Source organism: Papaver somniferum, chromosome 8 (assembly GCF_003573695.1).
Source record: "Papaver somniferum cultivar HN1 chromosome 8, ASM357369v1, whole genome shotgun sequence".
Classification (NCBI taxonomy): domain Eukaryota; kingdom Viridiplantae; phylum Streptophyta; class Magnoliopsida; order Ranunculales; family Papaveraceae; genus Papaver; species Papaver somniferum.
In genome coordinates this window covers 131,937,623-131,951,553 of record NC_039365.1, presented here as the reverse complement: position 1 = coordinate 131,951,553, position 13,931 = coordinate 131,937,623, and the positions used below count along the sequence as shown (strand labels likewise).

Genomic DNA, 13,931 nt, shown 5'->3' with positions numbered 1-13,931 from the left:
ATTCTGACGTAGCAGCAGATAAAACACGAAAATTGTACAAATTGGTAAGGAAAACACCATTTCACAAAAGTTGTTCGCCTATATCTTTTCTACAAAGTGTCAAAAGGGCACAGTGTTTAGACAAACGGTCTGACAGTTATGGTCTCTGGACTGAACTACATGCAGTCTGAATTTTTCTGACGAAAAGGTATTCGTCAAAATTCTCTTCCAAAATAGATTATGGACTCTACGAAATTAAACATGGGGATGAAAATATGATATGAAAATAATAAAACTTAAAATAAAAGGGTTTATGATACAAAACCTATGGGTTTCCTCCCATTAGCGCTTGGTTTAACGTCGTCAGCCCGACTGTAGACTCTTTGACTACTCCTTAGCCCGCGTCGACGACACTAGCATGAATATCCGAATGAACATCTCTAGGATACCATATTTCTCCAAAAATATTGAAGAGAATATTTTCATCATCAAATCCCATAGTGAGCGTTCCTTTGTCAACATCAATAACGGTTTTGGCCGTTTTCATGAAAGGCCTCCCCAATAGCAGCGGTATAGATGCATCTGACCCGCTATCCATTTCCAACACACATAAATCAGCTAGAAATACTAGTTGATTCACCCGCACAAGCACATCTTCAATAATACCTCTCGGGTAAACATTAGAACGATCAGCTAGTTCAAGAACAATACGGGTTTCTTTCAAAGGACCCAAATTCAAAAACTCGTAAATAGATGCGGGCATAACATTAACCGATGCTCCTAAATCAAGAATGGATTTTACAAACATTTTATTACCAATCACAACAGGTATATCGAAACTACCGGGATCCTTGCATTTAGGTGGAAGTTTCTTTTGGAGGATAACAGAAACGTTTTCCCCCACACTCATCACCTCATTAACGGTTAATCGTTTTTCCTTGGTGCATATGTCTTTCAAAACTCTTGCGTACTTAGGAACTTTCCTAATTGCATCAATCAGCGGGATATTCACATGAATCTTTTTGAGTACATCTAAAATCTCTTTGTCTTGTTCCACATTTTTGTTAGCAAACCTGCCAGGAAATGGTAAAGGAGGAACATAAGTTGAAACAAGAGGTTTAAATTTTGGGAAGAGTCAGTAATCTCTTTCTCCAAAACCGTCCCCTTGGGGTATTTGCTTTTTTCAGCATCTTCTGGTTGCACGGTTCATGCACCACTTCTCAATGTCACAGCATTAACAGTTTCTCTAGGATTAATAGGTTGAGAAGGGAGTTTCCCACTATTCTGCGTCTCCAAAAGGTTCAATCTACCTGCCATGGTGCTCATTTGTGTCTGCAACTCCTTGATTGCACCATCAGTCGTTTGTTAATTTATTTATTTTTGCACCATAGTGGTTAGATTCTTCATCATAGCAAGCATCTCTGATGATTCTGAGTTCTGCACTGGTTGTTGTTGCTGGTGTTGTTGTTGTTGAAAACCACTAGGAAGATTGAAAACCGGTCCTTGAGCTGAAGCTTGCTTGTTTGCATAACTGAAATTGGGATGATCTCTCCACCCTGGATTATAAGTGTTGGAATGAGGATCATACCATTGTCTCTGTTGATTTGGAAATACTGCATTGACTTGTTCAACTTCTTCCTCATAAGAAAGAATGATTACTAAGACCATTTATTGTATCATCTTCTCCATATTACCAATACTATGTTCTAAGTGCTGTGAAGAAGTAACCTCATTAACCTTTCGACTCATTGGCATACCTCTTGTGTTGAATTGCTGCGTGTTTGCAGCCATATTCTCGAACAATTATGTCGCTTCGTCAATGGTTTTGTTTGTTAAAACACCACCACTAGATGCATCTGTTAGAGCATTGCTCGGTCGAACTCGCATGCGTTGCTGTCTCAAGCATGTTTGTCAATGTTAGTGATCAAAACTATAAGTCTTGATTTCTGGTCTACTATAGCTAAGTCTCGGACTAAGATAGAAAGTGTAGTTGAGCTCAGGAACTCCATGGTGATTCATCATACAAGATGAAGAACTACTCAAGGAACCGGTGGAACTTCATCAACTAAAAGGTATGTGGAGACTTGAACTTATATATCACTCAAAAGACTATCTACTTTATCTCCTACTCTTTGAGACAAAAGTCGTTTGCTATATATAGACTTTGATTATACACATTTGGTATTTCGAGCCGAGTATACCTCGCCTATCTATATCTCGAAATATGTATTGGTAAGCTTTTCGCTTCAACCGAATTTATCTTTACCTAGTGACGAAAGTGATGATATGTTTCAATCACTTGGTTAACTATTGTGGAACCAACAAAAGTACACGTTTGGGTACGGTTACACAAACCTAGAAATGTACATGTCATTTGTGTGTAACAAGCTAGGTTTTCGATCCAACGGTTGAAAGATATTAGCTTGAATCTAAATCAGGTTTTCATCTTACGGTGAATATTGATTACTTTGTTACTAAGTTAATATTGATTTCAAACCCTGATTTGAAAGACTATTTAAGGGGAACTCTAGTATCTGTGCAAAACTAGTCCCACACCTTACGTGTGATACTATTTTGCGTGCTAGAGTCGATTCTCCTTTAACCTTTGGTTTTCTTCTTCTAAAACCAGGTTAACGACTTAAACACTTCATTGGGATTGTGAAGCCAGATCGATACTACTTTTATCGTAGTTGTGTGATCTGATCTTGCATCTTCTATCGTACGAGTACAATCAGATTGATTGGCTTGAAATTAATATCTCCGATAGGCAAGATATAAAAAGTAATCACAAACATATCCGTCTCATTGTTTGTGATTCCGCAACATCTTGTTTCGCTACCATACGGTTAAGACCGAATTATCAATTGGTTCCTGTTCACCTTGATTATTATCAAAAGACGGAACAAAAACCTTTAAGGTTTATCTGTGGGACACAGATTGATCCTTTGATAGACTTGTCTGTGTCTGACAAATTTATTTATTATCAAGTCTTCGACTTTGGGTTGTAGCAACTCTTAGTTGTGGGTGAGATCAGCTAAGGGAATCAAGTGCGCAGTATCCTGTTGGGATCAGAGGCGTAGGGAGTACAATTGTACCTTGGATCAGTAGGAGACTGATTGGGGTTCAACTACAATCCATTCTGAAGTTATCTTAGAGTATACTAGTTTCTGTAGCGGTTTAATACAGTGTGTGTTCCATCTGGACTAGGTCCCGGGTTTTTTCTGCATTTGCGGTTTCCTCGTTAGAAAAATTCTGGTGTCTGTGTTATTTCTATTTTCGCATTATATTGTTTTATCTTTATAATTGAAATAACACAGGTTGTGCGTTTATATCATTAATTAGAACCAACCTTTGGTTGTTGATTAAATTGATTGATCCTTGGATATTGGTCTTTGGTACCATCCAAGTAAATCAAATCAAGAGAGAGATATAAACTCGCGGTTCTTGCTTGAGTAAATCAAATCAAGAGAGAGATATAAACTCGTTGGTATACTTTTAATTAACTGAGTCTTGTTGATTCTCTTAAAAGTGTATTCGAGTTTGTCCATACAGATTGCTAAGCGAAATATTGGGTGGTGTTGTTAGACCCCCGCCTATTCAATTGGTATCAAAGAAGGCAAACACGTTCAAGACCTTACAAGTCTGTGTTTGTAGCGATCTGACTCTATGGACAGAGGTGCTATCTCTATTAACGTACCACCAGTCTTCGATGGCTCTAATTACTTATGGGGGAAATTTTTTATGCGAGCTTTTCTTCAAGCACGTGATTTTCAATCATGAGTATATGTTGTTAATGTCTATGATGCTCCCGTTGTTGCATTAGGTCACATCAATATCCCAAAAAATATTGGCGAATACGATGCTGCTGAGATACTTGCTGCAAAGAAAAATTCTGACGGTTTGAATGCCATCATACATGCCCTTACCCCAAATCTTCAACACCATGTGTCTAATTGCACTAGGTCTAAATATGTGTGGGATATCTTAGAAAACGTATTTGAAGGAAATACCAGTGAGAAGGAAGCGAGGCTTCAAAACCTTAGTTCCGATTGGGATAACCTTCGTATGGCAGATGAAGATTCATTTGATGAGTTTAATCACAAAGTGTATGAGATTGTTAATGCATATTTTGCATTGGGTAAGACTATTCCTGAAAAGGATATTGCGATGAAAATTCTCAGATCGCTGCCATCTAGATACGATTCTAAGAAGCATGCCATCGTTGAGGGAAATAACCTTGATGATCTTACCAGAAATACTTTGGTTGGGAAGTTAAAGATCTTTGATCATGAGCATACATCCAAAATCGGAAAGGATGTTGCCTTTAAAGCACAAAAGAATACTAAATTACTTGACAAAGGTAAACGTGTTTATGTCTCTGAGGATGATCAGTCTGAGGGTGATGTTTCGGATGAAGATCTTGATAAATCAGTCTCCTTGATCACAAGAAAGTTTAGGGATCTTCTATTGAAGAGAATTAAACGGTTTTCAAGAGACAAACCTAGGTCGTTAGATAAACCTCACAATCGCATTCCTCCTAAAAACAGGGATGCTGACGAGGCTGATGACGAGGATATGCCACAGTGCTTTAAGTGTAAAGGTTTTGGTCATTTTGCAAACAAGTGCCCAAATCGTAGAAAATATACTGGGAACAAAGGTCTTGCTGTAACACTTGATGAGATGTCTGAGATCTATGATTCTGACGAAGATAGGAAATCAAGTGTCGCTCTTCTATGTGATAACATTGATTTTGATAATTATAGCAATACACATATCAATCTTGATGGTTTTGGTGAAGAAGAAAACCCAATCAAGCTGGAAGAATCATTTGAACCATCCTTTGGAAACTGTGTTTTTATTTCAGGATCCACTATGTGTCTAGCTGCGTGCACATCTCATATACCTGAATATTATCCAAGATTGACGTGCTCGTTTTGTTCTCATAAGGGTCATGAACTATCAAGATGTTACAAGTACAAACATCAAGTGAGGCACGCCAACAAACTTCAATGAAGAGCAAATGTTTAGGAAGGAAGCTTAAACTTGCTTAGAAGACCGCTGAGGTACGTAGGATTTTATCTTCGTCTAAGAAGTTGGTTTCCAAAGATAAAACAAAACCATTAGAGAAGAAAGCATGGTCAAATCATTTTGATAGACAGAGGTCTGAGGATTCCTCTCAAGAGGAAAATGGTGGACAAATTGTTGTTCGGCACATCACAAAATAATTGTGTTGTTTGGTAAATGTTGTCTCATGTGCCTGATCAAAAGAGATAAGATTGTGTACAGCTCAGGCTTTAGGAAAAGTCTTTTTCTTAGGTTTGTTTTTCCTGTCTATCAAATAAAATAAAGGTTTATTATCGATAATTCTACTCTTTATAGGGTTTAGAGTTGGACATCCACGAACCTGTTAAAAGGTTGCGAACCCTATATTCCTTTTTCCTCTCTGATATCCTTTGTATCTTAAGACTGCTTGTTGAGATTGTGAATTCCACTCACAAAAACCAGTTGTTTATAACTTTTCTCCAAGAATCATGTCTTTGGATGGAAAATATGTCAATATGATTGTTAAGACATCAATCAAGGAAAAAGAGAAATCTCCTGTAACTCCTTCCTTGAAAAAAAAAAAAAGGAATGCAAGAAAGCAAAGGGCTGTTCCTTGTAACTCTCGGAATTTTTCTGATGTTCTTGATGAGTTGAAGGAAGCTAGAATAGAGATTCGTAAAATAAAGGCTTGCGTGTTAAGATATTTGGAAATTCAGAAGGCCCTGGTTCGACATCATCAGCCAAGACGGTTTGTTGGTATTGACTCCTTCCTCCACGAACCTTATATTCCAATAGCTGTTGACGACAATGAGTTCGGGAATGATAAGGAATTTCTCAAAGACATTGTTGCCTAGTAAATCTTCTTTTTGGCTTAGTTGGAAGAATAACTAGTGCTTGGAATAGCAATGATTGTGACTACACATAACTATTATTTTCATTTTCATGTTTTTTAGGTTTATTTGGTTTAAATTCTAAAACTGTTTGGAAGATGATTTTTGCAGTATTAATCTTTTTGATTTTATATATTGCAATTTGTTATGGGATATTTGTGTTTACGTCCATGAACTATGTTTGTCTCATACCTTGTCGAAAATAAAGTCGTTTGTGATCTATATTCATGTATTGATTAAAGAATGAATGGACTTTTGACAAATACAAAAGTTAAGCCTATATTGTCAATTCTTGATGGAAGATAGGTCAAAATCTTTTGTGACAAGGATTATGTCTATTGATTGTGTCGTTATGCAGATAATGATTGAAGTTAGTTAATCTTTCTCGAATGGTTAACTTAGTTGTAGCTGATGGGATTCCGGAAGAACCTTATATGTGATAACCGCAATCGCACGGTGTCTACAATGTAGACAATGAGAAGTACGGGTCGTTCCCACGAGGAGCGGTGGAAATACTATAATCAATATCTCTAATTGAATGTGATAAAGTTTTTAGGATTTTTAGAATTGAGTTTACGAAGAAAAAAAATTAAAAGAATGAACTAAAATTAATGTGAAAAACGGTAACTAGGGAATCTGGTTTCCACCAACCTAATCATGCAAAACTCATATTTCATTTCTAATACGTATACTCCATAAAATTGTTTCACCGTTGTAATTTCCTCCGCTTCTAAGTTGACAATTCTAGGGATTTATTTATCAATCGCAAAGCATGTCCCATCAAACATTACTAAGCATGACACATCAATTTAAAAGCATAAATAAACGATAGAGCCACCTAATCAAAATATAGTCTCAAAGAATCAAATATCAATCCTATAGCATACGCCGTCAAAAAACCAAACCCAAGAACGGTGTATCAAATGAAAAACATATTTGATCGATTCAACTATTTATACAATTATTAACCAATCATATTGGAGAAAAATTAATAATCATTTAAATCATCATTCGGAGAATTATCTTTTGAATCAAGATAATCTAATTAGTTTTCACCAAAAACCCTAGCTACAAAGCTTAGTAAAACATGTAAATATGATTCTCAAAATCCATAAAAATAAATTGACAAGATAAAGAAAAAGCAAAAGCTGTCACCGTCGTCACTCGGTGCTAAGTCGTCTTCCTCTTCTCTTGTATTCTCCTCCTCCAATACCAGCAGTTGCAGCCGTCTTCTTTTCCAGAAGGAAAACTCCCCAAATCCGGCCTCTGCTTTCTGTCTCTACTGAAGCCTTTTTATATCTTCTGCTGTGAACACTAAGATATGACCCAGCAAATTGCAAGGCCCAGTCCATTAGCAGAACCCAACTCCAAAATCGGGTCACTAGCCAACTCCGATACGCATTCTCCCACTTCTCAGTCTTTGTCAACGAACAGCTCCTTGTCTCGCTGCCACAACTCCACATACATTCTCCGTTTGACTACAGCATCAGTTCCACCAAGATTCTATACTATCGATCTCATGGAAAACCAGCAGCATCAGACTAGTCTGCAATACGAAACCACGGAAACTCCATTGATTTGTTGCATGCGCTCAGCCAATCACTTTCACCACTGCCTCCAATTGAAACAGCCACTTCTGCCATCTCCATCGCAACTTGATTTGATGCAGTCCTCTTCTCGCAATTCACAAATGAGGCCCATGAATCCAGCAACGTCGCTGCTTCAGTTAGAGTAGAAACTTGGTTCCATCCTCATTCCCGCCTGCGATATACACAGCCACCAATCGAACCCAACTTCGTGCAGATACTGAAACAATGGTAGCAACATCTCGAGCACATCACCTTACTTTTTCACAGAACTTCCGCTTATGTCCACGGACAAACGCATCATCTTCTTAACTCCGACAATTTCACCAGCTTCAATTCTTGGCCACCCACTAGTTGTAAAATAGTTCAACCAAGTTCGACAACATCCCGTCATTACTGGAATATTCATGGTCTTCTTCAGAGCAGCAAACCATTAACAGGTTCAACCCATTTCAGTCGCTTCCAATTAATTCTTTCGCCTGTAGCTGTTCCGACAATTACCAGCTCCTTGAAAACAATCGATGCCTCCATTCCTGATTCATCCATCCAACATACCCATCTCCGCATTCTTTGATAGACAGACATGAACAATGGCAGTAACGTCAGTTCTTCCAGCTGGTTTAAATCTCCAAATAAGTCCCTGTTCAATCCATGCCAAGAACACAAGCTGCTGCTAGAAATTCTCTTTCATCTCGGACCATCTCATTATTTTGTCTTCACAGTCCCAAAATTCATTGTGCACTATTAACTCATGCAAATATTTGGCTAAAACCCATCACATCCTCTAACTCAATTTGTTGGTGTTGCGATGAAATGCTAGAGAACTACCAACTGCAATTCATTATCCATACTCCAGTTCGTTTACCACTTGTATCTCTTCTATGCTTAACATGGAAATGATATTCTTGTCTTGTTTTGACAAACAGAAGAGTATGTTGTTCAGTACTTAAGAAATACCACACAAGATTGTGGTTGAAATGAAGCCACGTCCCCATGCCTCCTTATTTCGTTCTCTGGCCGTGAAATGACATCCATGTTGCTGATATATATATACCAGGCCAACCACAAATTAAGTGCCTTCGGAGGTGCAAGCATTAGTTTTGGCAATATTCCGGCAAACACCAATTTAGCTTCTTGTTAAGCCATTTATTGTCAAGATGGTTGAATTCACTCGTAGGTTCTAAAAAAACACTAAAATAGTGGTATTAGTCAAAATATCGAGTCCTACCTAATATAAATATGGGTATAAAATGTAGCATTTGCGTGCTTATCAACACCCCTACACTTATATTTTGCTAGTCTTCGAGCAAAACAGAAAATATGTCCGTTACACAGCTGGATATGAAGAGTGTTGTCTGCTAAACAGCGAGACAGATCCACTAAACAGCAAGATCGGGAGATGTCTGCTAAACAATGAGACAGAGAAAAATGTCTTCTAAACAGCATGACGGATCTGCTAAACAGCGAGATCGAGAGATGTCTGCTAAACAGCTAGACAGAAAGACCCGCTACACAGCTGGTCATGACAAATACCACACAAGACCCGCTACACAGCTGGTCAAAACCTTAAAAATCATAACGATAATATATATATATATATATTCTCTTTTTTTTTTCTTAAAGACCCGCTACATAGCTTGTCATAATATTCAAATTTTTTTTTTTTAAAGCAAAATTCATAACGAAAGTGCCACTCCCCCACACTTAAACATTACATTGTCCTCAATGTAATTGAGTCATCCAATGTAGAAATTAATATGGGAAATTCAAACAAACAAATAAAAGATAGAGGAAAGAAAACTAATCTGATGGGTTGACTCCCATGAAGCGAAATCGTATGGGTTGACTCCCATAAAGCATAATCTTTGTGTATCTGCTCTCTCAAACAAGGTGATGGTATTAACTCATGCAAATATTTGGCTAAAACCCATCACATCCTCTAACTCAATTTGTTGGTGTTGCGATGAAATGCTAGAGAACTACCAACTGCAATTCATGATCCATACTCCAGTTCGTTTACCACTTGTATCTCTTCTATGCTTAACATGGAAATGATATTCTTGTCTTGTTTTGACAAACATAAGAGTATGTTGTTCAGTACTTAAGAAATACCACACAAGATTGTGGTTGAAATGAAGCCACGTCCCCATGCCTCCTTATTTCGTTCTCTGGCCGTGAAATGACATCCATGTTGCTGATATATATATACCAGGCCAACCACAAATTAAGTGCCTTCGGAGGTGCAAGCATTAGTTTTGGCAATATTCCGGCAAACACCAATTTAGCTTCTTGTTAAGCCATTTATTGTCAAGATGGTTGAATTCACTCGTAGGTTCTAAAAAAACACTAAAATAGTGGTATTAGTCAAAATATCGAGTCCTACCTAATATAAATATGGGTATAAAATGTAGCATTTGCGTGCTTATCAACACCCCTACACTTATATTTTGCTAGTCTTCGAGCAAAACAGAAAATATGTCCGTTACACAGCTGGATATGAAGAGTGTTGTCTGCTAAACAGCGAGACAGATCCACTAAACAGCAAGATCGGGAGATGTCTGCTAAACAATGAGACAGAGAAAAATGTCTTCTAAACAGCATGACGGATCTGCTAAACAGCGAGATCGAGAGATGTCTGCTAAACAGCTAGACAGAAAGACCCGCTACACAGCTGGTCATGACAAATACCACACAAGACCCGCTACACAGCTGGTCAAAACCTTAAAAATCATAACGATAATATATATATATATATATTCTCTTTTTTTTTTCTTAAAGACCCGCTACATAGCTTGTCATAATATTCAAATTTTTTTTTTTTAAAGCAAAATTCATAACGAAAGTGCCACTCCCCCACACTTAAACATTACATTGTCCTCAATGTAATTGAGTCATCCAATGTAGAAATTAATATGGGAAATTCAAACAAACAAATAAAAGATAGAGGAAAGAAAACTAATCTGATGGGTTGACTCCCATGAAGCGAAATCGTATGGGTTGACTCCCATAAAGCATAATCTTTGTGTATCTGCTCTCTCAAACAAGGTGATGGTACACCAAAGTAAGCTGCAAAGCATATATGTAAAGTCTGAAAATTTGGGGATCAATCCAACAAATCAGGTTAGCTGCGAATATGAACCTGCAAACACTATAAACCTCCAAAAATATATGTAAATCAATTCCCAATAGAAAAAAGTCGTTAGTCGAGATAAATAAATCACTCTCATGGACAACGAACATATAATGTATATTAGTTTCTATTCTGGAAGCATACGCTAAATCAGGTTCTAAATCAGCTGAAATACATTCGGTCGACACATTATCTTCACTAGAAATCATAGGAAGCAATGTATCGACGATGTGAAAAGCTAAAGAATTATCAAACTCAGCACAACAGCTTAAACCTGTATCTAATGGTTCAAGTTTATCAAAATCATTAACTCCTAAATCTGGTTCTAAGTCAGCGGAAATAACTTCTGTCGTTGAGTTACCATGATTAACCATTGCAGGGCACAATGCATTGACAATGTCAATAAGCATAGGATCATCAGAATCTGCAAAGTGGGCTAAACAAACTGAGATTTGTTCAAAATCATCAGTTACCTGACCAGTACCAACCGCCCCCGCATTCACATCAGCAATCAAGAAATCATAAGATGAGTCAACAAAACAAGGGCTCAATGGAGCAACAATATCATGAATAATCGACTCATTATCATCTGCAGCCAAGTGACCTATAGGAATCTCACAATTCAAATTACTAGATGCTACCTCATTATGAATGTCTATTGTCTCTAAGTCGTTAGACTCAACAATAATATCTTCTAAATAAACAAGTTCCTCTAAGTCATCATCTGCATATAACTCTTGGCATGCTAGAACTCTCAACCTTTGTTCCAAACTAAGCGGTATATGTTTGTAGTACTTCTCATATATCATTAGAGGTGATTCTTCGCTTATCATATGTGGAGCAAGAACTTCATTATGTCGTGGCCAACGCATATATTCTCCAAGTGTCATCTTAGATGACGTCTCCTGAGAAGCACTCATCATCCTCAAAAAGACACCTGAAATCAAAGTTCTAAAACACAAACAAGTCAAATAAAAAAAAGAAATCCTAAAATAAAATAAAAATACTGTACAAAAATAATATAAAAACCTAACTATTTACAAAATAAAAAAATACTAATTACAATACTCCACAGCCGCTCCCCGGCAGCGGCGCCAAAAATTGATGGGATTCCGGAAGAACCCTATATGTGATAACCGCAATCGCACGGTGTCTACAATGTAGACAATGGCAAGTACGGGTCGTTCCCACGAGGACCGGTGGAAATACTATAATAAATATCTCTAATTGAATGTGATAAAGTTTTTGGGATTTTTAGAATTGAGTTTACGAAGAACAAAAATTAAAAGAATGAACTAAAATTAATGTGAAAGACGGTAACAAGGGAATCTGGTTTCCACCAACCTAATCATGCAAAACTCATATTTCATTTCTAATACGTATACTCAATAAAAAAATTTCACCGTTGTAATTTCCTCCGCTTCTAAGTTGAAAATTCTAGGGATTTATTTATCAATCGCGAAGCATGTCCCATCAAACATTACTAAGCATGACACATCAATTTAAAAGCATAAATAAACGATAGAGCCACCTAACCAAAATATAGTCTCAAAGAATCAAATATCAATCCTATAGCATACGCCGTCAAAGAACTTAACCCAAGCACGGCGTATCAAATGAAAAGCATATTTGATCGATTCAACTATTTATGCAATTATTAACCAATCATATTAAAGAAAAATTACTAATCATTTAAATCATCATTCGGAGAATTATCTTTTGAATCTACATAATCTAATTAGTTTTCACCAAAAACCCTAGCTACGAAGCTTAGTAAAACATGTAAATATGATTCTCAAGATCCATAAAAATAAATTGACAAGAGAAAGAAAAAGCAAAAGCTGTCACCGTCGTCACTCGGTGCTAAGTCGTCTTCCTCTTCTCTTGTATTCTCCTCCTCCAATACCAGCAGTTGCAGCCGTCTTCTTTTCCAGAAGGAAAACTCCCCAAATCCGGCCTCTGCTTTCTGTCTCTACTGAAGCCTTTTTATATCTTCTGCTGTGAACACTAAGATATGACCCAGCAAATTGCAAGGCCCAGTCCATTAGCAGAACCCAACTCCAAAATCGGGTCACTAGCCAACTCCGATACGCATTCTCCCACTTCTCAGTCTTTGTCAACGAACAGCTCCTTGTCTCGCTGCCACAACTCCACATACATTCTCCGTTTGACTACAGCATCAGTTCCACCAAGATTCTATACTATCGATCTCATGGAAAACCAGCAGCATCAGACTAGTCTGCAATACGAAACCACGAAAACTCCATTGATTTGTTGCATGCGCTCAGCCAATCACTTTCACCACTGCCTCCAATTGAAACAGCCACTTCTGCCATCTCCATCGCAACTTGATTTGATGCAGTCCTCTTCTCGCAATTCACAAATGAGGCCCATGAATCCAGCAACGTCGCTGCTTCAGTTAGAGTAGAAACTTGGTTCCATCCTCATTCCCGCCTGCGATATACACAGCCACCAATCGAACCCAACTTCGTGCAGATACTGAAACAATGGTAGCAACATCTCGAGCACATCACCTTACTTTTTCACAGAACTTCCGCTTATGTCCACGGACAAACGCATCATCTTCTTAACTCCGACAATTTCACCAGCTTCAATTCTTGGCCACCCACTAGTTGTAAAATAGTTCAACCAAGTTCGACAACATCCCGTCATTACTGGAATATTCATGGTCTTCTTCAGAGCAGCAAACCATTAACAGGTTCAACCCATTTCAGTCGCTTCCAATTAATTCTTTCGCCTGTAGCTGTTCCGACAATTACCAGCTCCTTGAAAACAATCAATGCCTCCATTCCTGATTCATCCATCCAACATACCCATCTCTGCATTCTTTGATAGACATACATGAACAATGGCAGTAACGTCAGTTCTTCCATCTGGTTTAAATCTCCAAATAAGTCCCTGTTCAATTCATGCCAAGAACACAAGCTACTGTTAGAAATTCTCTTTCATCTCGGACCATCTCATTCTTTTGTCTTCACAGTCCCAAAATTCATTGTGCACTATTAAATCATGCAAATATTTGGCTAAAACCCATCACACCCTCTAACTCAATTTGTTGGTGTTGCGATGAAATGCTAGAGAACTACCAAGTGCAATTCATGATCCATACTCCAGTTCGTTTACCACTTGTATCTCTTCTATGCTTAACATGGAAATGATATTCTCGTCTTGTTTTGACAAACGGAAGAGTATGTTGTTCAGTACTTAAGAAATACCAAACAAGATTGTGGTTGAAATGAAGCCACGTCCCCATGCCTCCTTATTTCGTTCTCTGGCCGTGAA

The 13,931-nt window shown here is 37.7% G+C and overlaps 1 protein-coding gene across 2 annotated transcripts; it reads right to left on the bottom strand.

Moving 5' to 3' along the window:
* Positions 1–9,257: 9,257 nt before the first annotated feature.
* On the bottom strand, positions 9,258–13,641 carry LOC113303081. Of its 2 annotated transcripts, XM_026552073.1 has the most exons (3): positions 12,477–13,641; positions 10,527–11,579; positions 9,258–9,371 (listed from the first exon to the last, which is right to left on the bottom strand). In XM_026552073.1, the coding sequence occupies exon 2, from the start codon at positions 11,549–11,551 to the stop codon at positions 10,535–10,537; it is 1,017 nt and encodes a 338-aa protein (XP_026407858.1). In that variant the 5' UTR covers positions 11,552–11,579; positions 12,477–13,641; the 3' UTR covers positions 9,258–9,371; positions 10,527–10,534. The 2 variants fall into 2 exon arrangements, with proteins under 2 accessions (XP_026407858.1, XP_026407857.1); XM_026552072.1 differs by lacking the exon at positions 9,258–9,371 and having other exon boundaries at positions 10,394–11,579.
* Between the last annotated feature and the right edge of the window lie 290 nt (positions 13,642–13,931).

Excerpts from the sequence above, each read along its gene's own strand:
- LOC113303081 (XM_026552073.1), bottom strand. The coding sequence starts at position 11,551 with ATGATGAGTGCTTCTCAGGAGACGTCATCTAAGATGACACTTGGAGAA.